Here is a 26,048-nt window from a genome sequence, read left to right on the forward strand (position 1 = left end):
GGTGTTTGTTTTTTTATCTCCCTGAGTGAAGATTGGGATATATGCTGTCCCAGTCTAAAGTAATATATATAACACTTGAAGATCCACTCATTACTTAAAGTGTATGTCATATAAAAACTAAAGTAATGGTCAGAGTTGTCACAGTGAAATTTAAGGTGTGCTGATGGATTCACGTCTTCAACTCCTGCGTTGAGTAACATTATTAGTTAACATTCCACCTTAAAAGTTGCCGGCAGTTGGCCGAGTAAGTTATTTTTTCTCAGACTTCAGCTGCTGCAGTACGGGACGGTTCCATTGGTACCATCCACAACTTTTCACAGTAGCAGTAGAGAAAAAGCAGCTTGAACTGACCTGTAACGTAGTGCTCGCTGGAAACAGGGCTTAATATGCTAATGTCACTAGGCTGTCTCTCAAAATGACAAAATACTGTACATGTAAGTACATTTTTTTTAAGACTGCAGTTTAACTCACAGACATATTTAAGTGTTTTGCTTCTAAACATCATCACAGACTAACATACAGCTTTAAAAACCCTGACAAAGTGAAGTAAAAGTCAATACAGTGGGGAAAAAAACACTATCGCATATCGTTTTAATGAGAAATAACCACAGTTGATACACAAAAATGTAAAAGGTCACCATACAAGACTGACTGCAACAGCAATTTTTAACACTTTTTTTAAAAAAAAATAACCATTGTGTTTTAATATTAGGATAAAGCAATAAAATGAAAGATGAAAAGAAACATACACACATGATTTCTGTGTCCTCTGTGTGTCCTTGCACATGTAACATCTGCTGCCTGGACAGAAAACAGGAGCACAGGGATGCATCGAACAGGAGGAGGGGTGTCAGTGGGCGGACTGGGAGAGGAGTCGCCAGCGTCATATTGTAGAGGGGATTAGTATTCACCCAAACTCACCTGATTTCTCTTTTAAAATGCCTCCCTCCATCACCTACGCACATGCTAGGCCACCCCCCGAGTGCAGTCCTGGAACCAACAGATGGCTCGCGCAGATTAGCAAAGGAAATATCAAACTGGATGTTATCAAATTACTGCAAGGAGATTAGATTTAAAGCGTAATCTCTGTGGTCTTTATCCTCCAAGTGGCCTCCTTAGCTCATATTTGAGGAGTGACAGTTGAGGCAGGCATACATTGAGTTTGAGTATTTTGGTGATGCAACTTATGTCATTAATTCAATCTGGATCACGGAACTATTGTATGGGAAAAAGCTGTGCCTAAAACTGTCATGCTTTTTTTGTTAAACGCATGACTCAGTGCAAACAATCTGTTTTTTCTTTCATCCATTAAAATCTGAGTGTTGTTTTTCTTCCCATTTGCAGGGTTGTGGAGAAAAGTGGGAAAGTCTATGAGGGTTCTGTTAACGGGGGCAGTCGAGTTATTCGCCACTTTCGGTCCAGCTCAGTACCCATCCCCCTCGCCATGGAGAACATGGTCCATTCCTCTGCCAGTCCATCCATCAAACCAGCCCTGCAGCAGGTGGCTCACACCAACGAGGACGTTGCAGGCGGGGGAGGCCTTTCCTCTCCTCGTAAGCAACCTCCTCCCAAACCAAAGAGGGACCCCAACACTCGTTTGAGTGCATCTTATGAAGCCGTTAGTGCGGGGTTGGCGATGGCAGTCAAAGAGAGCCCCACTCCAGAGGGGTACGGTTCGCCAGCTGGAAGCCCTCCTAAATCCCAGCTGTCCCCCACAGACCCTGCAGGTATATATCGCTTCTACTCTTTAGAAGATACAACAGATGGTGTTTTTTGTGCCTTGATGCTGTTGCCTAATGCCTTGACTTTTTCTGTATTTAATTGCTTCTTTTCCAATTTCCTCAGCTTTGTCCAAGCCCCGTCCCCACAGTGATGACTACACAACCATGAGGAAGGTGCCACCCCCCAAACCTAAACGCAGTCCGAACACTAAACTGACAGGCTCGTATGAGGAAATCAATGCTGCAGCACCCCAAATCCACCAGCTGCGTCCCGCTGATGTAAAGCTGGCCTTGCTGTCCCGTGCTGGGGGATTTGGATTTGGTGGTTTGATGCAGAGAGCAGCCTCCATAGATGCCCCACACGGGGTCGGACTAAGTCTGTACCAGGGCCAAGACGAAGAGGACGTGTACATAGAGATGTTGGGCTCCCAGCCCCGGGCTCGGAGCCTCCAGGAGCCCCCTGATAGCCCAGAGCTGGCTGACTCTGAGGCTGTCTATGAGGAGATGAAGTATTTCCCTCATGAAGATGGTACGACTACTGCCACTGTGGTTAGCAAGGCAGCTAAACTGGAGGCTCTAGGCTTGGGCCTGGTGGGATTAGTGGGGGTGGGGGTATCTCCCCCTCAGAGCGGGGAGACCAAACGGATGGCAGCCGGGGTGAGCGCTACTGTAGACATCAGTCACTCACAGAGCACGTCCAACAGCGGCGCTCCCAAGACTCAACATGGCAAAGATGGCAGCTGTGAGATCCCTGCTCCCTTCCCCAACCTGCTTCCCCACCGTCCACCTCTCCTGGTGTTCCCCCCCTCCCCTGTCACCTGCTCTCCTGCCTCAGACGAGTCACCTCTCACCCCACTCGAGGTAAAGAAGCTGCCTGTGTTTGAGACGAACCTGAACTATGCCACTGGCCCAGACAGCCCCCTCTCCCCACAGTATGCTCGCCAGAGGGCTGATTCCTCCCCCAGCCTCACCGTCCTCATGCCAGAGAAGAAGTCCACACCTCCACTCACCCCTCCACCTCCACCTCCTCCCCCAAATGCCCCACCTCCTCCCTACAGACCACCTTCACACTTCCCCTTCCCGCCTGAGGCTAACTTCCTGGCTCTGACCCGGGCGGCATCTGTCACAGGGAGCTCAGACTCCCCCAAAACCTCATCCACTCAGAGGCCATCTGGGGAACCACTGGGGAAGCCACCTCCCTACTCTCCAGTGAAGATGTCTCGCCCTGAGCCACGGAGAGCACACTCATGCTCCTCCTCGCCCCTGCTATTCAACCCAGCCAATGGTAGACCCCTGACCAGCCCCCTGGATGAGCTCAACACGCTGTTCAGCTCAGGACGCAGCCTGCTGAGGAAGTCCACCTCTGGCCGCAAAATGAGGGATGGAGGTCTGTCAGTAAAACACCCACACTCACACACAGTTACACATATCTGAAACACAAGCAGAGAGAAGATCACAGCACATATGGTTTTGAACACCAGAGACTAAAATAATTGTTTCTCCTTCTGTCTTTCCCTTTTCCTCTCATCATTCCTCGTACATGTAGTGCTATTTTATCAGTCTAGATTGTTTTGGTTCGAGTCACCAAGTGTTGATGATATCGTCCTTAGAGATGCCTTCTATCCAATATAGTGGAACTGGACAACTGGACATGCTTGCGTTGCCTACGATATAGCACGTATGATCACCATGACCTGGATGACTGAGAATCTTCACCGACTAGATCGCATTCAGCTTGTGGTGCTTAATGTGGCAAAAATGTGTGCAGTGACACGATTGGCGTGTGTAGTTTGGGTTCATCTATTCTTAGTCGAGAGGCTTGTGCTCATGACAGCAAAAGATGTAAAAATAAATAACATCCTCCTTGGCTGAGCTGTAACATTAGCCAGCTCAGTGGTGCTAGGTGAGCTAGCAGCAGATGCGCGATGACACATTTGGGTGTAGTTCAGTAGAAGGAGCTGAGTTTTTCAAATGTATTTTCGGGGGGCTTTGAGCACCACAGGCCAAATGCCATCTAGTTCTATCATATTAGAGAGAAGGCAGACATCTCTGCAGTCAATACAACACTCGATAACTCACACCAAAACAATATAGATTGATAAATAGCACTACAGGTAAGAGGAAAAATGTGCATTTTTGATTTAGGAGTGAGTTATCCCTTTAAATGCATCTGCAGTCATGGGTAAATGTTCCATTTGCCATCTTTGGCCACACTAGGCCAAACCAACATATGTGAACCTATTGGTGTGTGGTTATATGTATGGTGGGGTTCAGTTAACCTTTGCTTTGTTGTAATTTTTCATGCTGTGTCCCAGCCAACCTGAATGTATGTGTGTGTGTGTGTGTGTGTGTGTGTGTGTGTGTGTGTGTGTGTGTGTGCGCGCGCCTACATGTGCTTGCTCATGTACACGTTTGTGCGGGAGTGCATGTGTCCATTATGTGTTCTATCTACTGTGATGAGTTCATGATCAAAGTCTCAGCCGGCTCTGTGCCACATGATTTATTGGGTGCTGGGTGATTACCTCTTGTACAGCAGAAGTAGTGTAGTGTTGTAGGTAAGTAATAACCCCCTTGTTTTTGTGTGAGTTGTGGGTCGGTGTGCATGTGGATTTACACGTGTACTCTGAGTGCTAGGGAGGTGAGATGGACCAGCACCCAACAGCCTTCCTCATAAATCCCCCTTTTCTACATTTAGAAACTCCTTACATTGATTCAGGTGTTGTAGCCAGCCACCCTCGTTGGCCCACTTGAGGCAGCCCATTTGTTACAGTCTCCAGTGTGGTGCCCTTTGGCTCCTGCAGCTGCCTTCTAACATGTTATCTAATGAGCTAGCTGGTGTAGCCCACTTAGCATCACACTGCACTGAAAGTATGTTCTAGCTGTGTTTGTACATGCAGAGCACATATAGGCTCTGTGACACTGATGCAAAGGTTGACCTTTGCAAAAAGAGGCCAAATGTATTTGTCAGGCTTAGTCAATAAAAAGGGAGGGTGCTCAGGTCAGAGGTTTCAAACCAGCAAAGAAATTACTTTGTTGTGCTTCTATGAGAGCGAATTTACCATTGACGCTGCAGCTTGAGAAAGCACAGGCACTTGAGAGAAGGTAGAAATTGTGTCGTCCCACTGTGTTTTTATCGGAGTCTCTGTTTCCTCCAAGTGTATTAGTTGTGGCTGGGTTAATAATTTATGAGCAGAAGAATGATGAGGATGGCTATCAAATATTAAACAGCTCATTCATGTTCTACTGAAGTCGGTGTGACTGCCCAGCAGCAGCAAATAGGACACCCGAAACAGGTGAAAAATTACAATGAAGTGAAAGTTGGTGTCAATAATCACTCATCCTGCTAGAGGCTCATATCATTGTGGAGCTGCATGATTTATATGAGACACAGTTGTGTCATACATCTATTAACATAACAAGTTCAAGGGGCATGAAGCTGAACTCCTTATAAGAGACGGTATGAGAGCAAGTGCACAGGATGACGCACAAGCCTCACGTGACGTCTTGCGCTTGACTCTGTCAGCACCTGGACCTGCGCAGGAAAAGCATCATGGAAACAGTGTATGTGACAGTGGAACCTGAAATTTGGGTTCACAACCTTGCTGTTATTTTGAGTGGGCAAAGCAAGGCGGTCCTCTTAGATCAGAGCGCAGCGAGATGCCGATGGGCTTATCGGGATGGCCTACTTCCGTTCCCCCCGGCTGTTAAATGACTGAGTGTGATACCTGACGCTGTGGGAGTGGCCAGGGGTTACAGTTGCTATTCCAGACATCTCTGTGAAGAGCAGCTGCCTCTTCCTCCTCCTCCTCCCCTTCGTCATCCTCAGGGAATGAGAAAACCACAGGAATGCCAGGGGAAGAGGGCAGGTGGTCCTGCCAGGCTTCAGGAAATCACTGTCATAAGACACCTCACGCCTTAACAGCAAAATAAAAATTTCCCCAAATTGGATAAAAGTCCAATTCTCCCTCATTATAGTCTTCATTATACAAATTCACATACTCACTGTGACTCTTCACAAACATGCAGCCGTCACATTGAGCCCTTCCCTCCCTCTACCTGGCCTTTTGTCCCTTAGAAACACACACCTGCCCCGTGGGACCTATAGTAGGGTCTGCTAAGTTTATATTTAGGCATCTTGTGACCATGGGGCGATCAGGAGGCAAACATTCTCAGCGTGGGACGGCAGCTGACGAATTCCCATTCACACTCCCATGCACATATGCACCCACAGTCACTTACTCATTTAGTGTGGGAGAGCATGTGAGGCCCAAGAGCAGCAGCAGGGGCAGAGATAGGTCATGTGGAGTCACCTTCCGACCAGACAGAGGGGATTAATACTTTTTAAAAGGCTTAATTGTGATAGGAGGGATGGGATTAAGTGGAGAGAAGATACTAGGAATGAACACACAATTTACTGAATGCTAAATATGTAATATCTAAATGAAATATATTTGCAAGAAATAGAATATTTTGCAGTATTACGAGTCAAAACAGCAGACTCCCTGCATTGTTTTGGATTTTGTTCTGCTACCTGTGTGATGAAACATATGTATGGTTTAAAGTTGGGGTAGAAAGAAACCTGAAAAAGGCAAAAAGCTAAACTGCTAAACTTGGTCTGGAGTAGAGCGGGCAGCAGCTCCATAGACAGACCTTTGGTCAGGGGCTGTATTGGCTTAAATTCGGCCAGCGTAAACCACCCCAGTGCCAGGTGTCACAGCAGCAGTGACAAGTCTAACCTGTGTAATGGCAGCAACAGAAAGTTTGCTGATTTGGCGGGAAGTTGGTGTTGTCCAGTCCCTCTGAGCTGGCTGGATTTGGGTTACTGCAGCTACTGATTGGGAGTCCATCTCCGGAGCTGCTGCCCACTCTCCTCCCAGCGAGGTGGTCTGCAGCGGTGTGGAGTGAGGCGGATGCCGTGATCGTGGCTCTAGCTAATGTTAGCTACATGAACTTGAAGCTGCATCTGCCATCCTTGATCTTCTGTTAGCAGAAAGTTAAACTGCGAACAATATTTTCTCTCCATCTCTGAAACACTTCGCCATCATTCACACATTTGTTCCGTCTATGGTCAGATTCTCTTTTAGACTCACTTTTTGATAAGTCCTTCTTCCTTTATCTGGGTTGCTTTGCAGTCTAGGCAGGTGTTGCCACTGCTGGATTATCAACTTTTTCTGCAAGATAGTCCGCCATTGAATCAGGCTTTTACCGAAGGAAAGTGCACACACATCTGAATTTGTATAATAGCCAATAAGAACGCCCTCTTTTGTTGATTGGCCAAAGTCTCCCGTCACTGGCTAGATTTACTAAAGCCTAAAAAAAAAGCCAAGATAATGTGCAGGTTTTCTCTCAGAGCACTTAAATTACAATATGCTGAAAGTTTGTTATGGGATTCTTGTCCAAAGATGTCAAAATTAAATTGCCCACCCCAGCTTTAATTTAATGATATTCAACTGTGCCTACTGTCTGCTTTTTATGACATGCACTGACATGTAATGTGTTGTCCTTTGGCTATATTTTTCCCAGGATTCAATTCTAACATCAATCTGCCAGGGAGGGAAGAATGTGGCTCTGCCCCCACCTCGCCATCTCTGCAGCTACAGGACAAGAACGCCAACAACCACACACATCCTCACTCCCCAAGCCCTGCCCCCGTAGAGAACGGCAACCAGATCTCCAACGGTAACAGCCCATGTATTATACATGTATACATTTGCAAAGATAATTTGAATCTTTTTATTTCACATACAGATTGGGGTCAAGGGACATGGGTATTTGGTGAAACAGATAATGCATACTTGAGCAAATACAATTGTTGAACTTAACCTGTGGAGCGACAGAAGGCATTATCAAGTCCAGGCTGAAAACAGTGTGAGTGTCTTTACAAAAATATCTAAGTGTCAAGTTGGTGTGTAGGTGTGCAGCTAGATGAGCAGAGACAAAGCGATGGATATCTGGCTCCATATAGTCCATGTGATTCTAAATAAAGAATAAGCTACTGCTGTAATGTCCTAAAATGTCCTACAATAAGACTGACACCACTGACCCATGAAGTGAAGAAAGTAATCTTGCAGGCCAGACTAAGCCGTTAACTCCCCTTTTACCCTTGTGTCCATGTCACGACAAGGTCACATAATCACTTAAAATCATCTTGCCTGAAATACAAGCTCTGCACACACACATTGAAGGAAGGGAGGGGGAAAATTACATGACATAATGACATGAACTCACAAATAAGGACAGAAATCCACAGTTATTTTGAAAGAGGACCCTATTTTTTTCAGCCGCAGCCAGAGAGCGATCACAGTGTATCTTAAACGCTGTGTCTTTTTCTAACATTTCCGTTTGTGTGAGAAAAGCTCTTTCAAACCCTGCTTGTGTTTGAAAGGTAAGTTGTCCTTCAGCCTGTACCAGTGTGTGTGGGAGGACTTGCACTCAGATGTTTATGCCGTGTATTGTGCACTGGGGGAAGAAGTATTCAGACCCATCGCTTATCTTAAAGTACTAATTCCACACTGTGAAAATACTCCAAGTAAAAGTCATGCATTGGAAACCTTCCTTAAGTTAGAGTGTGTAAGTCTCATCTCTTCAAGTATGAAAAGTACTCATTGGACAGTGAAATGTTCCCTATCCATAGTTGACTGTTACATCAGATGTTTTTGGATTTATGTTACTGCTGTATTGTAGCATGGCAGTCCTGTAAGAACCACGTATTTCTATAAGGTCGACTTTTCTCAGCTCAGAAAAACAGCCCTGTGTTCAGCTTTGTGATGATACATTTTCCAGCTGCTCCAAGAAGGTTTTTTTAAATGTTTATTTAGCTTGAGAAGTAGGAGAATTTTCTCAACACATAAAGGAACACTTAATCCTTCAGTTTACCGCAAGAATGTAAAATCAACACATCTGGAGATACATTGTTTATCACTGGACAGGAAGGGAATGAAAAACTAAAGCTGTCAGACAAATGCAGTTCAGTAAAAAGTACAATATTTGTTTTTGAGATGTTGTCGAGTAAAAGATTAAAGTCGCATAAAATGGAAACACTCAAATAAAGAATAGGTATCTGAAAATTGTACTTAAAGGGATACTTTACCCACAAATGTGACTATATATCAGTTAGTCAGGCAGTGTTTCCTTGAATTTGTGAAGAAAACATTGCTCCTCTCACATGCCTCCATGAAAAAGGGAGAACATACTGATTTATTGATTCATGGATTGATTGAGGACCGCATTTCACAACAGCAAATTATCAGGGGTGGTCGAGGGGCGTGATAGAATACAGAAACTTAATCAGAAGTTTTTGGATCCATCAAGTGGATGTTTTAAGTATCCTGGGCTTAATGAGGATATAGACTTCGCATGCTTTTTTTGTGATTTGTCATTATTCTCTAAAAGCTTCGCCATTTTTCCTCATAGCCTATGGGTTAAGATAGGTGTGTATATATTTGAATTTATTTTTTTTTTTATGGACTTTTATGGCTTTGAAGGGAGCATAGATAAGTTTTGCTTTCAGTTCAGTTGTAAATAAGAAGGTTTTAAAGGAAGTACATGTGTGTGAGAAGTGCTGTGTATATGACTGGATAATGAGTTATGCGAGAGTTTCTAAAATTACGTATTGATAAAGTTTTGCTGTTGTTAAATGTGGTCCTCAATCAATCAATGAATCTATATGTTTACAACTTTCCATAGAGGCCTACGAGAGAAAGTTCTCTCCATGAATTAAGGGTAACACGGCATGACTACCTGATACACAAATGGTCATTTTGCTGGTGAAGTGTTCCTTTAAGTAATTGTACTTAGTTACTTTACAGCACTGATAATGTGCCTTTGATATTTCTGTGTTCAGGCTCGCTGGAGGATGAGAGTCACAGCAAGTCAAACTCCTCCACCTCCACCTCTCTGCACAGACACATGGACAGCCATCACACTCAGGTAAACACGGGCACTTAACAGCACAATCTCCCGCTAACACACGGACAATGACAACACTGAGTGTATCAGGCCTGTATTCTGTTGTGGGTTTGTTGACATTTTGAGTGGACAGGAAAGTGGCCTCCTTTGAACAACATGCATCACTCCTGACATGTGAGCTTTCTCTGGCTCCGTAGACAGGTGTATGGTTACAGGATTGAATTTAATGTCCGGCACGCTTACACACAAGCTCACACACATGCTCTCGTGTGGGAACACACACACAGCCTTTGATGTATGCAATTGATAAAACTCTGATGACGAAGTGGAAAGAGCTGTTGGATAACTGAGACACAAACTGATGAATGCATAGATTTTAGAAAGCTTAAATAATTTAAAGACATAAATATATAGAGGCTTAGCAGCTTGATCCCACTCACATGACCAGCACAGCTTACAAGACCTCCACAGGGACAGCCAGTCACAACACAGACACATAAAGCTCTCATGAAGACGATCCTGCGCTGTACCTTCACCTCAGGCAAAACACGAACAGGATTTGTCTTTTATTAACAAAGACCAGCATCAGATTCTCTTTTGACTTGTGCTGTCTTTTGTCTTATTAATCAATCATTCAACTTAAAAAGATCTAGATGTAATATTACAACAACACTTAAGCCACTAAATCATAAACCCACCCTGAAGAAGTAGCTCACTGGCCAAATAATTTTATAGTGGACTCATAGCTTCCTACAGTTTCCACTTCAGATCATTTCATCCCAGTGGAGTTGAATGGTTACAACCTGACAAGTATGTACTGGGAGAGAAAAGACAAGATCTAGTTACAAATAATACATTCACCACTCCAGTACACAGGATCCGACTGCTGCCAGAGACGATCCGCTGCCATTCCAGCCAGCTCTCTTCCCCGCTCTAGATTTATTTTTGCCGGAACAGATTGCATCTCTGAAGCGTGAAATCTATTCGTGAATGTCTGTAAATGTTTAGTTTAGGTTTCCATGTTTGTTAGTGAGAAGGAGAAAAGTGAGGCAGGAAGACGGCCTGTTCACGACTGTTTTTTGGTTTCTCTTGTTGAACATCTTAAAGCAGTGGTTCCCAACTGGTGGATCCCATGCCAAAAGTGTGTCCCAAGTCCATTCTGAGTGGACCGCATACCACATACTATATTTTGAAGTACGTTTTATTTCTGCTACAGAGCTTTTACTTTGAAGTGCTATTCCTTGCTGTAGAGTGAGTGACTAACGGACAGCTACATGACAAAGACAGCTACTAGCCCAATTACATGGCCAAACACAAGTGTGACACCGAATACATTAAACTCTGTGGACCTTGAACTAATGACGAAGAAGAAATCTGGACCCCATGGTTGCACCAGTTGGGAACCACTTTCTTAAAGAGTATAACATTTGATTGCAGCTCATAAATATTATGTTGGCCAGCATTCCTCAACGACCGGCTGAGCTGCAGATAAAATCATTATTTTATACTCATGACATCATCTGGAGACCAAAAAAAAACACTTGTACAAAGCTACAGTTGCCAACTTGTATGAGGATAACTTTTGTCAAATTTGCTGAATTTCATACACACAGTATTATATGAGACAGTCTGTGAGAACACCATGCCCCTCTTCCTCCTCCTCCTCCTCCTCCTCCTAGTGCTTCTGATGGCATATGCTAGAATCTACCATGGCTTTTGAAAAACAGCCAGTCAGAGCTGAGGAGCCTCTAATGCAGCTGTCAACCATGTCAATCACTGCTCATGGACTGTGGTCAGACTGTCGGCAGCGCTGATCAAATATAAATCAAGATTCTGTCACTGCTTTGCCTATTTCCCTCCTCAGATGTTTTCATAAACATATTTTAATGTACTGTTTAGCTGTAAAATGAGAGTTTGTGACCTGGCCAGCGGGCGTTGCTTAGTTCTCCCTCGACAGTGTCCAACATGGCGGCCAGTCACAGACTTTCTCATGTTACAGCTTCACAGTACACTAATGTGAGTCTTGATTCAATATTAATTTCACAGTTTGAGCCCAGTTCACTAGCAGCTTCGTTAGAGACCTCGGTTCTGATTGGTTGTTTTCATTTACGTGTGGTGGATTCTTGCAAATGCCATTGGGAGCACACAGAGGAGGACAGACATGCTGAAGGTGGGATGGCTGGGTTTGTGGTTGATTACTATGTCAATCTTACAAAGGAGGACGATACTTGAGCAGTTTCCTCCAGTTTGTTTTGCCATTCAAGTTAACGTTAGCTAACGCCCTAAAAAGTTAGCATACAGAGAAATCCAGTATTCCTTTTAATACCTCCCCAATTTCTGATGAGGTGGACATGATAACCCTTGATACACATAATGTTATTCATCCTTACAACAGGAAATACTTTTTCCTTAACAAGATATGAAGTGTGCGCTGCAGAGACTAGTATTTCTGATGATTGCCCTAGTTGTGTTCGTTTGTGTTGACAGGCAGTATGCTGGTATGTGTTCAAATTTAAGTCATCAGCCATGACTCCTATTCTAGGTCCCAATAACGCAACAAGATGACATTTAAGACTCCTACGTAGCCTACGGTCCTGTTGTGACGAGGCATGTTCTTCCTCCAGCTAACAAACTGACGTCATCGTGACATCGGCCCTAAAAGGGTCTTTACTCAGCATGTCGCAAATAAAATAAAATGCATTAAAACTGTATCTTGATTTAAGTACTGTGATATTATCTTATTGTAGGGGCTCTGGTGATTTCCACCCCAGATATGCTTGTAAAACATTTAAAATGTGAGCAAAACAACTTTAAACAATATAAGAAATGGAGTCTGTGTGTACTCAAATACACACATACACAAATGTTTTTTTCCCTCTGCTGTTGCTCAGATCATGTCCACAGGCTGAGCACTGAACCCACTCCAACAGGAAATTAGATTTATTTAAGACACCAGCTGTCATAACAGTGATCGATCTACAGATGTTGCCATTGTAGCCTTTACTGCGCTGTTGTTTTCCCCACTCTATTGGTTTCATCTGTAAGTCATTTTAAAGCAATAAAGGTTACATACAAGGTGAAAGTCTTGTATAACGGCATCCACATTGTAAATGCTCTCAGAATTCAGTGTCACTGAGTCGTGTCCTCAAGGATGCAACCGTTTGTCTCAGTCCGCAGTCATAAAAAAGTTTCCCCACATGAGGACTGATTCAGATTCATCACAGACTGCATTCAATGATGGAGTGTCACTGTCAGCGGTGCATGAAGCACAAGAATGAGCAAAGCACATAGTGTCCCACTTTCAGGGAAGCAAAGGACACACCATTCACGAGACGCTGCCAATAGAGATGCAAAGTCACTGTGTGTACCCACTTCACAGGCATCAGGTTGACTAAACATCAGGGGGGAACTCACCTGTTTAAAGCCGCTCTCTTACAGCCTTCAAGAAAGTTTGAAGCACATTCCTGCCGCTAATATAATAGAGTTTCCAAGGTCTTTCTCAGAATATGTGAACTGTTGGGCTGCGGAGAAATGACTCTCTTTTTGTCTCTTTCTCTCTCTTCCTTTGATTCTAATGAGCTTGGCTGTTCCTCTCACTCCCTCCTTTATCTTCCAGAGGGGTCATCTCAACTTTTCTCCGTTCGGTGCGGGGGCTGCCCTCTAAAACAGCGAGGGGGGGGCAAGGGGGTTCAGTGGAAGCCCTGTTCACATTTAGGGATGTGGTGAGTGTCAAACCTCGCTGCTCTCCACCCTAAATAGCAGTGTTTTTCATAGACCCAGTGTGAGATCATGACAGTAATGATCCTCTCAGTCTCAGAAGTTTTGTCTGAGTTCAAAGTAATATTCCACCCAAAGTCTATTTGTAGATTATGAATGAATGATAGACTTGAAAGGTGGTTTAAAAGAATTTTTAGTTTGCTCCTTCGTGGAGAACGGACGATAATCCTAGATTAATTCCAGCGAAAAACAATATTTAAAGCAGGACAATTACAAAATTCCTGGTGCTTTTCATCCAAACATTCAAATCTTCTGAAAGTCTTGAAAACCACTGCTTTTCCAGGACATCATGTAGCTTTACCTGCTCCCCTTGTTTACTGTGCTCTTTGTCCTTTTCCTGTGGGGTGCAAAAAGTCTGATCCTAATTGGTGCTGCTGCTTCTTCCCCTCCCCCGGCCTTTTTTATCCCTTATTTCTCAAAGGAAACTGCAGCTCTTGAGGCCAGCTCTCTGCATCTGTACACCTGCTCATCATCACTGCCAAAGATATTCTAACCACACTATAATCTTTCAGTCTAAGCGAGAAAAATTTGCACATGATCAGTCAGCATATATCTGAATAAATCTTTAAAGTATTATTATATTATTATTATATATAGCCGCCGGCGATTTCATGAGCTGAGTTGTCAGGTGACACCATCAGCCGGCTTGAGTCGAGCTCAGATGGCCAGTTCACACCGCTGCAACATTTCTCTGCAGCGTTCTAAAATGGTGTCATCTTGTCGCGAATCATTAGTCTGAACTGGTCTTACAATGTCCATGGAAAATCTAGGCTATTGGACATTGCAAAAAAATTATAGAGTGCATTCCTAAACCTGAGAGGTGATCAGTGTTAAGTAAATGCATCTTGTAGTGGACAGTAGGCATCTTTGTTTCCTTTGAGGCTGTTCTTGGATTAGCATATGCTGATGCACATGCAAATGAGCATGCATACCAACACTGACACACATGGATTTAAATGCTCACAGACATTCAAACTTTTATTAAGTCTGTGCACCAAAGGAGAGCTGCAGTTTTTATTGCTTCTTATTCATCTGCTGGGACTTTAAGTTGCTAAATCCATCACATGACTCCCTCTTTATACCTTTCTAAAAATCTTTTTTTCCAGATTCTTTGTTGTCACTGGTGTTACATGTTTCTAAGAGTTGTATAACCTCAGAAGTCACTCCACATCCTCTTGTGTCGCTGTCTCTGTACAAGAACTGGTCTGTCAAAGTGTGACTTCTCACTGTTTGACACTTTTATCTCGGTTCCTCACTTGACTGATCTGGTTTGTTGTCTGGATCAGGTTCATTACCATGAGTTCATTCAAGAGATGGGAACAACTCCGTGACCCAGAATGCCTTTCAATTAGCTGCATTCCAGACCGTGTTTATGTAGGATTAGCAGATCTAATGGGATAAATGAAAAGGAAAGGATGAAGGAAGAAGAGGGGGACGGATAACTCAGTCAGGAATGAATGGACTGGCTTGTTTTGGTTCCTGTAGTTAGTAGTCAACAGCAGTCTAGACTAATCATACAAAGAAAAGGCAGACTGTCTGTTTTACCAACTAAATGATTGGATGGTACAGAGATTAATATTCTTTGTTGTTCCCTTCAGACGAAGTGTAGGCACAAGTAATGATGTTCAAAGTGGGAGAAGGACTGCGCCACATGTTTACTCTTCAGAGTAACAGCACTCAAAGGATGAGAAGGACAGGCGGAGACAGAGAGCCTTGGTGTCTCTGTATGAATCTCCTCCATGTTTGGCAGGGTTAAAGCGAATGAGTGAATAAAGGTATCGTGCTAGTTTCTCTGAAATCCTCACATGACCTAACTCATCTGGTGAAATTTCCAGTAAAGAGCCCACACGTAGTTCATCAGCGGCCACCAACATCTCTCCCTCTAATCAGTCCCTCTGTTTTGCCACCCACTGCTTTCTGTCCTCCCATTAACCTGTCTGAGTAAAGTGGATCTGGATATAGCAAGCTGTTTGGAGACCTCTCTTTTTTAGCTTGTTTGAAAAGATTTGTAACAGGTATTGCGTTTTTTTTATGTTGTTAATGACTGAAATTATAGCACCTAGTTTAATAGAAGCACCAAGTAAGTGTTTTTCCACACATAGACTTTACTTTGGGGGCCGCCCAGGTATATTAACGACCACCAAAGTATCTCTGGCTACCCATTTTAGCTTTTTTCCATTGTTACTTTTATCTTTTATCTGACTGAGAGAACGACACCATCCACGATTGATCAACTAATGAACTTACCTACCTCGTTTGTTTTGCAACAACACCTGAGGTGAAAATGCTCCAAATCAGTCAGTCAGACTTAACAGTAAGTAACACAAAGTGCTTCATATAGTAAAATAATCCCCCTCCCAATACACACACACACACACACACACACACACACACATAGATCAAAAGCAGTGACTTTGTAATTAAATATAGCACTAAAACACAAATTGCCAGTGGGGGTGTAACACTGGAATTTGTGACCCGTCAGATTCCATGACCCAGTACCAGACTCCTTAAAAAGTCAGAAAAAGAGAGAGACGACTGGTTGCTCTCTATATGAAAATGTAGATCAAAATCTCGTGTCAGGTGCTCACGAAAAATGGGAAACTAGGATCAACAAAAAGGCAATCCAGGCATTCTGTAAAAATATAGACAAACGAGGAAGCAGATATTAAGAAGCCTTTACTGTAGTGGCTAAATCTTTAAAAGAGCCAACATGATTCGACCACTGCAGGTCTTTGTTTGGAAAGCCCTGACGAAGACCTGCAGTGGTCGAAACATGTTGGCTCTTCCTGTTGATCCTTTAAAAACATCACTGAGTTTTGTGAGTTGTTGAGTAGTTAGGGCCAGGGTTTAAGGACTTTTAAGGTCACAGATTCTGAAGTGTCACAGAATTCATTGTTACACCAGCTAATGGTCTGCAGCGGTAGTTTGAGTTTGAGAGTGTGAACGGGGTTCAGCAGGACAGTGACAGTGACATTCACGTAATATAGTGAACAAAGTAACGGTGCTAACGATGGATTGGAAATCAGACACTAGATATTAAACAAAAGCCTGAGACTGTATCATATGAAGTTTCTATGAGCTGTTGATTCAGAAGGCAGAAGATAATGGTCAGCATGTGATTCTGTTCTCTGCTCTGTTTAAATCACATGTAGAGGTCTGTCTCTGTCTGCTCGCGTCTGTATGTGTGTGTGTGTGATTGTAGGTGTGTGTGGCTATGTGGAAGCATGGGATGCACATTCTATCACTTATCATAGATCATTTATTTCATATTTAATGTACACACACTCTAATGTACACGTTTACAGTACTTTTTAAGTGTGTTTTCTTGCTAGATTGACTCGCGACCCACGGAATTATTGCTGCAGATCTTGACACGGGCTTAACACGGGCAATTAGTATTAGATAAGAACATTATGATTCAATGTATGGCTGTATGGCTTTATAAAATAAATAGGGTTATTAAAAACATCTAAATATTAGGGGTGTAACGGTACACAAAAATCTCAGTTCGGTACGTACCTCGGTACACAAGTCACGGTTCGGTTTTTTTGGGTACAGTAATGAAAAAAATAGACAACTATTAAATATTTTTTACTTATTGGTAACCTTATTAAAACATACCGCCACAGCAGTTAACTCTTTTTACACAATTTTTGAATGAAAAAAATATATATAAAATCCTGCTTTTTCACATTGTTTGAATGAAAATAGAAATCTAAAAGTGAAAAATAAAATCCTGCTGTTTTTTTAACACATTTTTTGAATGAAAAATATAAATATACATTTCTGCTTTAACAGTTTTACTCAATTAAAATAAAAAGTATAGTGCAGCTGGTCAGCTTTAAAGCCTGCTCAGATTCAGTTTTACTAGGAACTTACTTAGCTTTCCCACTTGTTAAAGTGCAGTAAACAAAACATGCTTATATCTAAAGTGCAGCTTAAACAATTTTACTCAGCTCCAATGGCGTTGGTTATTTCTTTAGCGCGATGGTCAGGGAAACGCTCTTTCTTTTTAAACGACGACAATATCGTAGTTTGCACCAGATTGCTTTTTCCTAGTCGTGCCGGTTAACGTTCAAACTCGGGTGGTGTCGCTTTAGATGCGTTAGCATGTTAGACGTGTTTCCAAGTACGTACCCGACTGCTGTTCTGCAGTGTTGGCACACTGCTTTTGTCTTGTCCACTTGTTTATTTCCATCTTCGTATTTTACCCTGAAACCAAAGTGTTTCCAAACGGGTGGGTCTTCAGGTTCGTCAGGCTCACTTGCCATGTTGTGAAAATGCGAGAATGCGCTGCACAAAGTGAAAGCGGAGATTTACGGGATTCAGTCTGTCACTCAATTATGTCCGTCGGGGAACTAGATATTTTAAATGGTTCAGCTCGCAAAAACGGAATTAAAATAAAACAAAATAAAATAAAATAATATCCTGTGCCCAATAATTCGGTACAGGGTCGTGCCGAACTCAAAGTCGCGTACCGAACGGTGCAACACAAATGCACGTACCGTTACAGCCCTAATAAATATTGTGTTAAATGTCACACCTTTTTATTGTTTGTCACACGACCATTTTTGTACCCTTGTCCGCCAGCTACCACCTCATGTATATTTCAGTCCTGTGGTTAACACTGTTATAAATGTATATTATGTGCTGAGGGTGTATATGTGACGTACATTTGAAAGAATCAATTTAAAAAAAGCTTACAAGCACAGTATATATATATATACTGTAGGTCTTTGGCAGGAGATTGTGTATGTTTTCTGAGGAGCAGCTCAGAGGTTATTGTCACACTACGTGGCTTCAGGACATTCAGCCTGTGAGTGACCACTAGTCATCTTACATTACCATATGATTACCATAACATTACCAATCCATTAACATGTTGATTTGGATATTGGCTCCTTCCCCCACATGCCTGGGTGAGCCCTGTGAGACGTGGTTAAAATTTCAGATGATTTAGCATGCTACAGTGGAGGAGTAGAGTCTGGCTGTCCTCAATCAGAAAAAGCTGTGGAAATGTTACGTCATTTTTATATTATTGTATACCACTCAGATCATATTAAGGAATACAAGTGGGAGTTTAAACAACAAAAAAAATGCAATGGGTGCATTGGTGAATGTAAGGGTACTATAGTAGAAACCCAACATGCAAGTATGAACCTGGAAATGATCTTAAGAGATGAAGTCAGATGAGGTCACATTGGCCATTTAGCCTGCCAGATGGCCTTGCATTGGCATCCCCACTCAACTCAGTGGTACCATTAAAATGAAGAGGGGGCACTGCTGCTCTCTCACTCACTTACAGATTAATTCCATCAACTCAAACTTCTACACAAGCCATCACTTAAAACATTTTTATTTGAAACACAGACCTTTTGTAAATTGTAAAGTACACTATGACAGCGTGGGACAGCCTTTAATGGTTTGTTTCCATTGGATAAAATCTTAATGCCACAGTATACTGTACAATAAATCTCACCTTTAACACTCTAGGGAAGCTCCTGTCCTTTTGTAAATTAACTTTCGCCCCTGTGCACAAAGTGAGGTCCATAAAGACGTGGTTTTACTGACTTAGGTGTGGAAGAACTTTGATTGGCCTGACGAAAGCTCCTCTGGCTGAATGAGAGCAAATCCCTGCAGCCAGGTACCAAGACGTTGTTACAGCAGCATAATAGTGCCTGTGATTTTGAAATGAGATGTTCAACACACACATACTTGCCATTGGATAAAGTTTTAAGTACAAATGAATGTAATTTGCAAAAGCAGCCATACCGTCTCACCTTGACACTCTGAAGATGAGTATTCCATTTATTTCAGATATCGAGACCACAAACTATAAAACTCTCAAAGTGGTCTTCCCTCACAATTACTGGATTGTGTATGTATGCGTGTGCGTGTGCGTGTGTGTGTGTGTGTGTGTGTGTGTGTGTGTGTGTGTCCATGTACAGTCATGCACTGCAGAAGGACATGGTGTTCCTACTTGTCTACTGTTCCAGTAGCCGGTGTTCTTGGCTGGCGCCAGTGCAGAGAATAGCCTGGCAGGGAGGTGTAAATTATGGATTAGGTCGCTAAGCATTGTGCTCGTGCAGGCAATCAATGTGTATGTGTGTTTGAGTGCGTGTGCATATGGACACTCACAGGTGTGCGGTTCTCAAGATATGTGCATGTGATCCTGGCTACGTGTGTATGTCGAAGTATGCGATGTGTGCAATGTGCGTGTGTGTGCGCGTGTGTGTGCCTGTGGCTCTGTGGCAATGTCTGTGTGGAATGCGTCACTAAATGTACTGTATGCTTGGCAATATGCAGAGAAAATGTTACATTATATGTACTGCTAACTTGATTTAGCTCACAGCTTCAGCTCCAGCAGAGATGAAAAGCGGGGGAGGAGGCAGAGGGAACGACTGTTGCAGGAAACAAATCACGAAGGAAAACAGCATTAAACCAAGTTTTAATCTGTTTTATGAGAATGTTAAAAGACGGGGCTGACCATATATTCCCTACAGTAGATTTATTTAATCAATAAATCCTGTGAAAAGGCTAAAACCAACAATGAACTGATCCTATTAACAAGCCAAAGCCTGATGTAGCTTATTCCTCTGTGCCATGAAGCTCCATCGTTGTCCAGAAACTATTAAAACCACATCAATGAGTCACACTTTTACACTCAGTGACATGTTCCTTCATTATGATCAACATGAGCACTTCAGTTTATTTTGACTCAGTCCCACATGCGCAGTCATGTTACTGTAAATACTGGCCTGTGTAACAAATGTGTATTAATCCACAGATGAAAATAGTCCCAGACAAATGTAAGAAACTAAATATTTCTGAGGCCTCTGTCAAGATATGCATGTTTAGTAGGAATCACTGGGCTTGGGGCTGAGTGCTATAGCAGGGGAGGGAGGTCAGAAAGCACTGTGAGACAAAACGAGACATTTTTGCTTTTAGGCTACACCCACACTTGTATGTTTTAGTTTTAAGATGCATAACTGTAGCTACGTCCACACTAAAAACGGAGACCTGTTTTAGTTTGAAAACTCAGAGGTTATGTTTTAGTCTGGACTGCGGAGGCTTTTGAAAACAATGACGCAGACACCCGCAGTTTTTTCCCCAATTGGGTCTTGTCAGTCACGACTGATGAAAACAAAACATTATGATACCTTTTGTGTTTTTATCCTTCTTGTATCTATCTTGTATTTTTCCGTTTCCTTTCCCTCCCTGGGATAGATATTGCAAATGCATCTGGTACTGCTTCCACTGCCTTTAACACCTTATGTGTTACCTTGAGTGACAATTCCACGTCCGCAGCAGACCAAGCAAAGAAATTTCAGGTCTTACATTTCGCCATCTTCGTAGTATTTTCTATGACTGACAAACAAATCGTAGAGTAGACAATCTGCTTCCTGTTTACATCGGCACACTCATGCTCGGTGCACGTGAATGGTCATATGATATGTGTTTTCTGGCCTGTTAGTTTGGACGGAGTTTAAATCTGATACAGTGATAAAATGCTTGAGAGTATGGAGATAAAACGACAACATATCAGTGTGGTTGTGGTCTTAGTGTTTTCATGGGACTGACTATACTATCAAGTATAGTATAGACTATACCGAGTATAGTTTTGCCAGCCTTATCCTTTAGATCTCATCTCTAAACATGCAGTTTTTTGCACTTCAACAGTCCATCAGCTGCCACCATCACAACCCCCAGCTTCTATTCTGATCTTTATGTTTCTGGCTCCTGTTGCTGGTGTCACTGTCCGAGGCAGATTGGAATCCCTGTCTGATTGATTTTCCTGGGTATTTGCTGGCAGATGACTGATGCTGTGCTTTACACAGAATAATGTGTGTGTGTGTGTGTGTGTGTGTGCGCGCACCTTTCTGTATTTTTCTGACCTGAGCATTTGAAAGAACACGTGCCGCTTGATGTCCTCCCTGCACAGTCCCCCCTACCGTTATTCACAAGATCATCTTTGAGGTGAGGTAAAGAGATTCCAGAGGCAGAATATGGAAATGAGCCGCTGTTAAAGCTGTCAGTCGGAGAAGGGATTCCCCCCGCTGCTTCCCTGCGTATCAGCTATGCCATGAGATGGCTCGGTGCCAGCGCCAGATTCATCTCTTGTGTTGTTTATTAGAATGATTCATGAGAAAAACTGTCCTACTTTAAGAACAGGAGCCCGGCGCTGTAATCACCGCCTCTTTCAAGATGATGGATCAGACAAAACTGTCCTATTTTTCTTGCACTGTAGGTGGTAATCTCTGATGGGGACATGATTAGAGGACACTCTAAACCTCTTGGGTCTACTGTAGGATACCTTTGCAGGGACAATTTTTTTTTTTTCTTTATATAAAACCACTGCTTGTCATTCACACTCCCCTCCAATCACAGCCTGGTCATTTCAGCTTCCTGTCATCTACCTGTTAATCCATTCAGGAAACTCTAGTGTGGGATTTGAATGTAAACTCTGCTCTCTGCTTGCCCCGCCTCTCCTCCCCCCATCTCCACTCCAGGTGTTCCAGCGGTTACGTCTGTCCAACGGGGATGAGAGTGCCGCCCTTGGGGAGCTTCTGCGATGGCGGCGAGCGCAGTGTGAGGGGCGGGGTGACTGGAAGCACCGTCCACCTCAGTCGCCACCTCTGCCCCCCACGCTGCTCTGGACCAACAGGAAGGCCTCTCCGTGACAGAGGTTGTGTGATGCAGTCACATGTATTGGCTATGAAGTTCCTCCCTCTCGTGCTCTTTTTGTTTTTAAATGTGGACCAAGTAACCTCAGTGCCCAGGGGCTAGGTTACAGCTCCAAGCCCCAAAGCGTGAGCCTCGTCCCTGGGCTGAAGGTCCTGCCTCTGCGCCTTTGACCTCGACTGTGGGAGGATCCCCCAACCTGTATGATAGAAGCTCAGCACTCTGTAACAAGTTTTATGTATATAAAAATGATGGAATGCAGAAACAGTAGAGGTTCACGAGGAACGTTTTTTTGTGATCAAAGATTTTATTAAGAAAAGGAAAGTGAGATTATTATTTATTTTTAGTTCTGAGACAAAATGTATGATGTCCATCAATCAGAGGCTGGCAGTGTTTCCATAGTAGTCAGATATTGAACGGCCCTTTCAGTCTGTCCGTATACTAGCCTATCATGTTGTTCTGCTGCACACAAAGGAGCTCCACCCCAAACATGGTGCTGATTATACTTGACGTGCTGCCCTGTGATGTTCCCATGAATGCTTGCGTGTGCACCCCTGAGTCTCAGACCTCTCTGAAGTTTACAAGTCAACCGACGCCTTCATACCACCTCCAGTTTTTAGCATCAGTGTACTGGCTTAGACATGGGACCTTTTCAGGTACAGCTCTCACTTAGCCTCTCACATTTGGGCTCTTAAGTGCTACTGTGGCCCTGGCAACAAGCAACCAGGGGTCAGGGTAACCTCAGTAATATCCCAAGGTGCACTTCTCTTCCCCATTGTTACCACCAGCCTTTGAGGGACAAAAACCTCTGGCCAGAATGCAAACTACTGCACTAACCTTTACAAGGAAAAGAGGATCCAACAGAAAAAGGTTTAAAGGTAAAGCTAAAATCAAAAAGCTTTAGCTGACAGGATTATAGTTCATGTTGTGAACATGAACCTCCGTGCCAAAGTGACACAACTTGTGAAAGATACGTCTAAACTAACAAGCATAGTTATAAAAACTGATGTATACAGTAGTCCCCTTATATGTACAGATCGACATAAACGACCAAATCATAGCTGTTACTTTGATTCAGTGGTGATTTAATGGACCATTTCTCAATAGATCAGAAGAACATGGCAAAAAGAAGAAAAAAAAGAGGTCTACACTTGAAAAGTAGCGACTTTAACTCTCATTGTGTCTCATCAACACCTGAACAGTGTGACGTGTTCGGTGTTGTCCAGGAGACTGTGCAGAGCTCAGGAACTCACGCACAGATGAACTCGATTATTGTACAGATTCCTCCACCGTGGGTGCGTCCGCACAGACTCCCGTCACCTTTCCACATGCTCCCTTCATCTCCTTTCCCCTCTTGACCCAAACAAACAGACCCCCCTCTCCCCCCTCCTGCTCTTTGACCCCTCCCCCCACCTTCCTAATGGATCAAACCGGCTCTACGGGTGTTTCCATGGCAACCACTTTGTAAATAGTGACCAGTGTTGTATGTTTTATCTTTTACTATAGCAGAGAAGCACAGAACTTGAATAGAAAGACAAGGAAGAGATGAGATAATACTGTCTATGATGGTGAAACTGAGATTTAAGAATGTCTTGGGTTAGATGCAATGACTGAGGTAAAGAGAAGAGGTTTATTTTAAAATGTGAATATCTTTTTTTCAGAATGATTGTCTATGGCTATGAAATTCTTTATACTCTATTTAATAATATTTGTTTTGTCCCCTCTTGACCCTGTTGTTCTGTTCCTATGATGCAAGGCAGATGTTTTTCATTGTATATGGATGTTTTATTGCACAATGTTTATGTGGTGTCGTGTTGACTTCTGTAATGGGCTGGGTGTGTCTCGACAAGCTGTTTGATCTACGGAGATTGGTCCAGATTGTTAGAGCCACAAAGTATCAATAGCTCTAATTGATTTCTCATTCCCACTGATCACCCACAATGTGTCTGATTGATTCAGCCTTACGAATTAGCAGCACCATCACAGGATCAATCTCAGCTGCTGTCAGTGCGCGAAGGTGCACGGATATTCAAGAGGAATCAGAGGAGATCACTGATACTCACAACAGAGACGGCGAATCAGCTGAGCTGCATTTTTTGACTGACTGTGTGACTGAATGTATAAATGCAAAGTTTTCTTTCACTGCCTGAAACCCTGTGTAACTTATTACTGGAACATGCGCCTGTATCTAAACAGTGTACCTGACTGCTTAATGTGATTATCGTCTTCAGAAGTTATGTATGCACTCCTTTTTTTTAAGAGCAAGTTAATAACGATGCAGCATTTCTGATAAGCTATTGATTTGCTCCATGATTCACACCTTGTGTGCTGCGATTGGGGTTGCATGAGTAGCACTGCAATGCAGAACTGTGTCAAACATTTTCATCATAGTATGGTTCAGCTCATTTACACAAGGATATAAACATATCTGTGATCAAACAGAAGAACAAAGATCGAGCTACTAAACTTTGCCAATGCCAATGAACCAGAATTTATAGCCTCTGTATTGGTCCTTCACTATGATCAGGGTCCTGGTTAGTCATGTGCGTTACGGTTTGTGTATAATCATGTTCAATGGAATCATGAAATGAGGAGATGGATTGTTTTTTATTGTCTCTTAAAGCATATCAGTGCTTTTTACCTTGCATGACCACATGTTGGGCCTGGCCCTTTATAACGTGCTCATGCTGAAAAGATTAAAAAAAAAAAAAAAAAAAGGTTGTCCAATGTGAAGAACTGCTTCCCACTGCACTGTGAATCGCTGCACTGTCCCCTGTCTCCCATCCAAACACTCGCCACACATTGACATCCACCTCTAACTGGACCGATCGCACACACATCGGCTCCATCACACACAATCCCCAATGACCTCGCTCAGTCCGTCGCAAGCATTACCAAACTCTGGCAGCCAGGTTACGGCCAGTCATTGTTGTTTGTCAGGAATCTAAAAATCCTCTGCTCTGAGATCAGCTCTCTGGTGCTACAGCCAGTGCAGAATGGCCATTTTACTGTCCCCAGTCCATGTATAGTTGTCCGGAGAGACACAATATTTTAGCACCTAAACAGGGGTATCTCACTGCCTTTCATAGTGTTGTTTTTTTTTTTATTGTAGTCTTTCTTTTGTACATGACATACAGTATATTTTAACCTGCATACATATGTGTTTGTGAAAAGAAAAAAGATTGTATGTGATATTTCATAATTATTATGTTCCCAATGTTTTATAAGTACTGTACCTGTACAGCAATAAAGCACAATTGTGTCAATGCCAGTCTTAATGTATGTGTGTGTGCACGTGTGACAATAGAGTGCCCCAGGGATCACGTACTGCTGTAGTTAGCATCACCCTGGTTCTCTTGATAAAAGGCCTATGGGATTTTTCCATTGGGTTTTTGAATTATTGCTTAAGCTCTGTGGCAAACCAACATTTATAAGACTTACATGTTTTGTTCAGCAAGATAATCTTCACAAAAGAACACCACTCATGATTGCTGAAGCCTAAATGCAATCACCAGAAGCAAAATGCTAATAATAGGCTATTAACGATTCATTTTACCACTTGTTGGCAAGAACAGAAGCTTCGAAATGCAATGTGTCAGGTATTTACTGACGTATTTTATGTCATAGAACAAAACGTGAAAGTCTCTTTAAGTTTGTTTTAACTACAGACCTTATTTCAGGCATCAAAAATAGATTTAGAAAACCCACTGACCTGGAGACGATGGAACCGTGAGTGCTAAAATGCTAACTCTCTTGTGGTTTTTCGGACTCATTCCTGGGGCACTCTATAAGGCATGTCAATTCCAGGACTCAGATGTAGTTATAAGAGTCTTACATCAGTATGACATGAGAACGACATTTGACTCAGGTTGACTATATTTTGAATGTTTAATGATGTTTGAATTTCATGTTGTGTAGACGTTTATTATGACGTTTTGCAGAAGTTGGGTTTTGGCC

The 26,048-nt window shown here is 42.9% G+C and overlaps 1 protein-coding gene across 4 annotated transcripts in view; it reads left to right on the forward strand.

Annotated features, from left to right (window-relative positions):
- Nucleotides 1–25,357, forward strand: part of myo16 (myosin XVI) — a 135,750-nt gene extending 110,393 nt beyond the window's left edge. For 3 of the 4 annotated variants that reach the window (XM_049594620.1, XM_049594617.1, XM_049594619.1), the window contains exons 31-35: nt 1,345–1,727; nt 1,846–3,108; nt 7,245–7,400; nt 9,565–9,650; nt 21,920–25,357. In XM_049594620.1, the coding sequence (XP_049450577.1) occupies nt 1,345–1,727; nt 1,846–3,108; nt 7,245–7,400; nt 9,565–9,650; nt 21,920–22,090 (2,059 nt within the window). In that variant the 3' untranslated portion in view covers nt 22,091–25,357. Of the gene's footprint in view, nt 1–1,344; nt 1,728–1,845; nt 3,109–7,244; nt 7,401–9,564; nt 9,651–13,245; nt 13,352–21,919 lie in introns of all 4 variants that reach the window. The other variant, XR_007450790.1, reaches the window with a different exon arrangement.
- The last annotated feature ends 691 nt before the right edge of the window (nt 25,358–26,048 follow it).

Source organism: Epinephelus fuscoguttatus, linkage group LG13 (genome assembly GCF_011397635.1).
Source record: "Epinephelus fuscoguttatus linkage group LG13, E.fuscoguttatus.final_Chr_v1".
Taxonomy (NCBI): Eukaryota; Metazoa; Chordata; class Actinopteri; order Perciformes; family Serranidae; genus Epinephelus; species Epinephelus fuscoguttatus.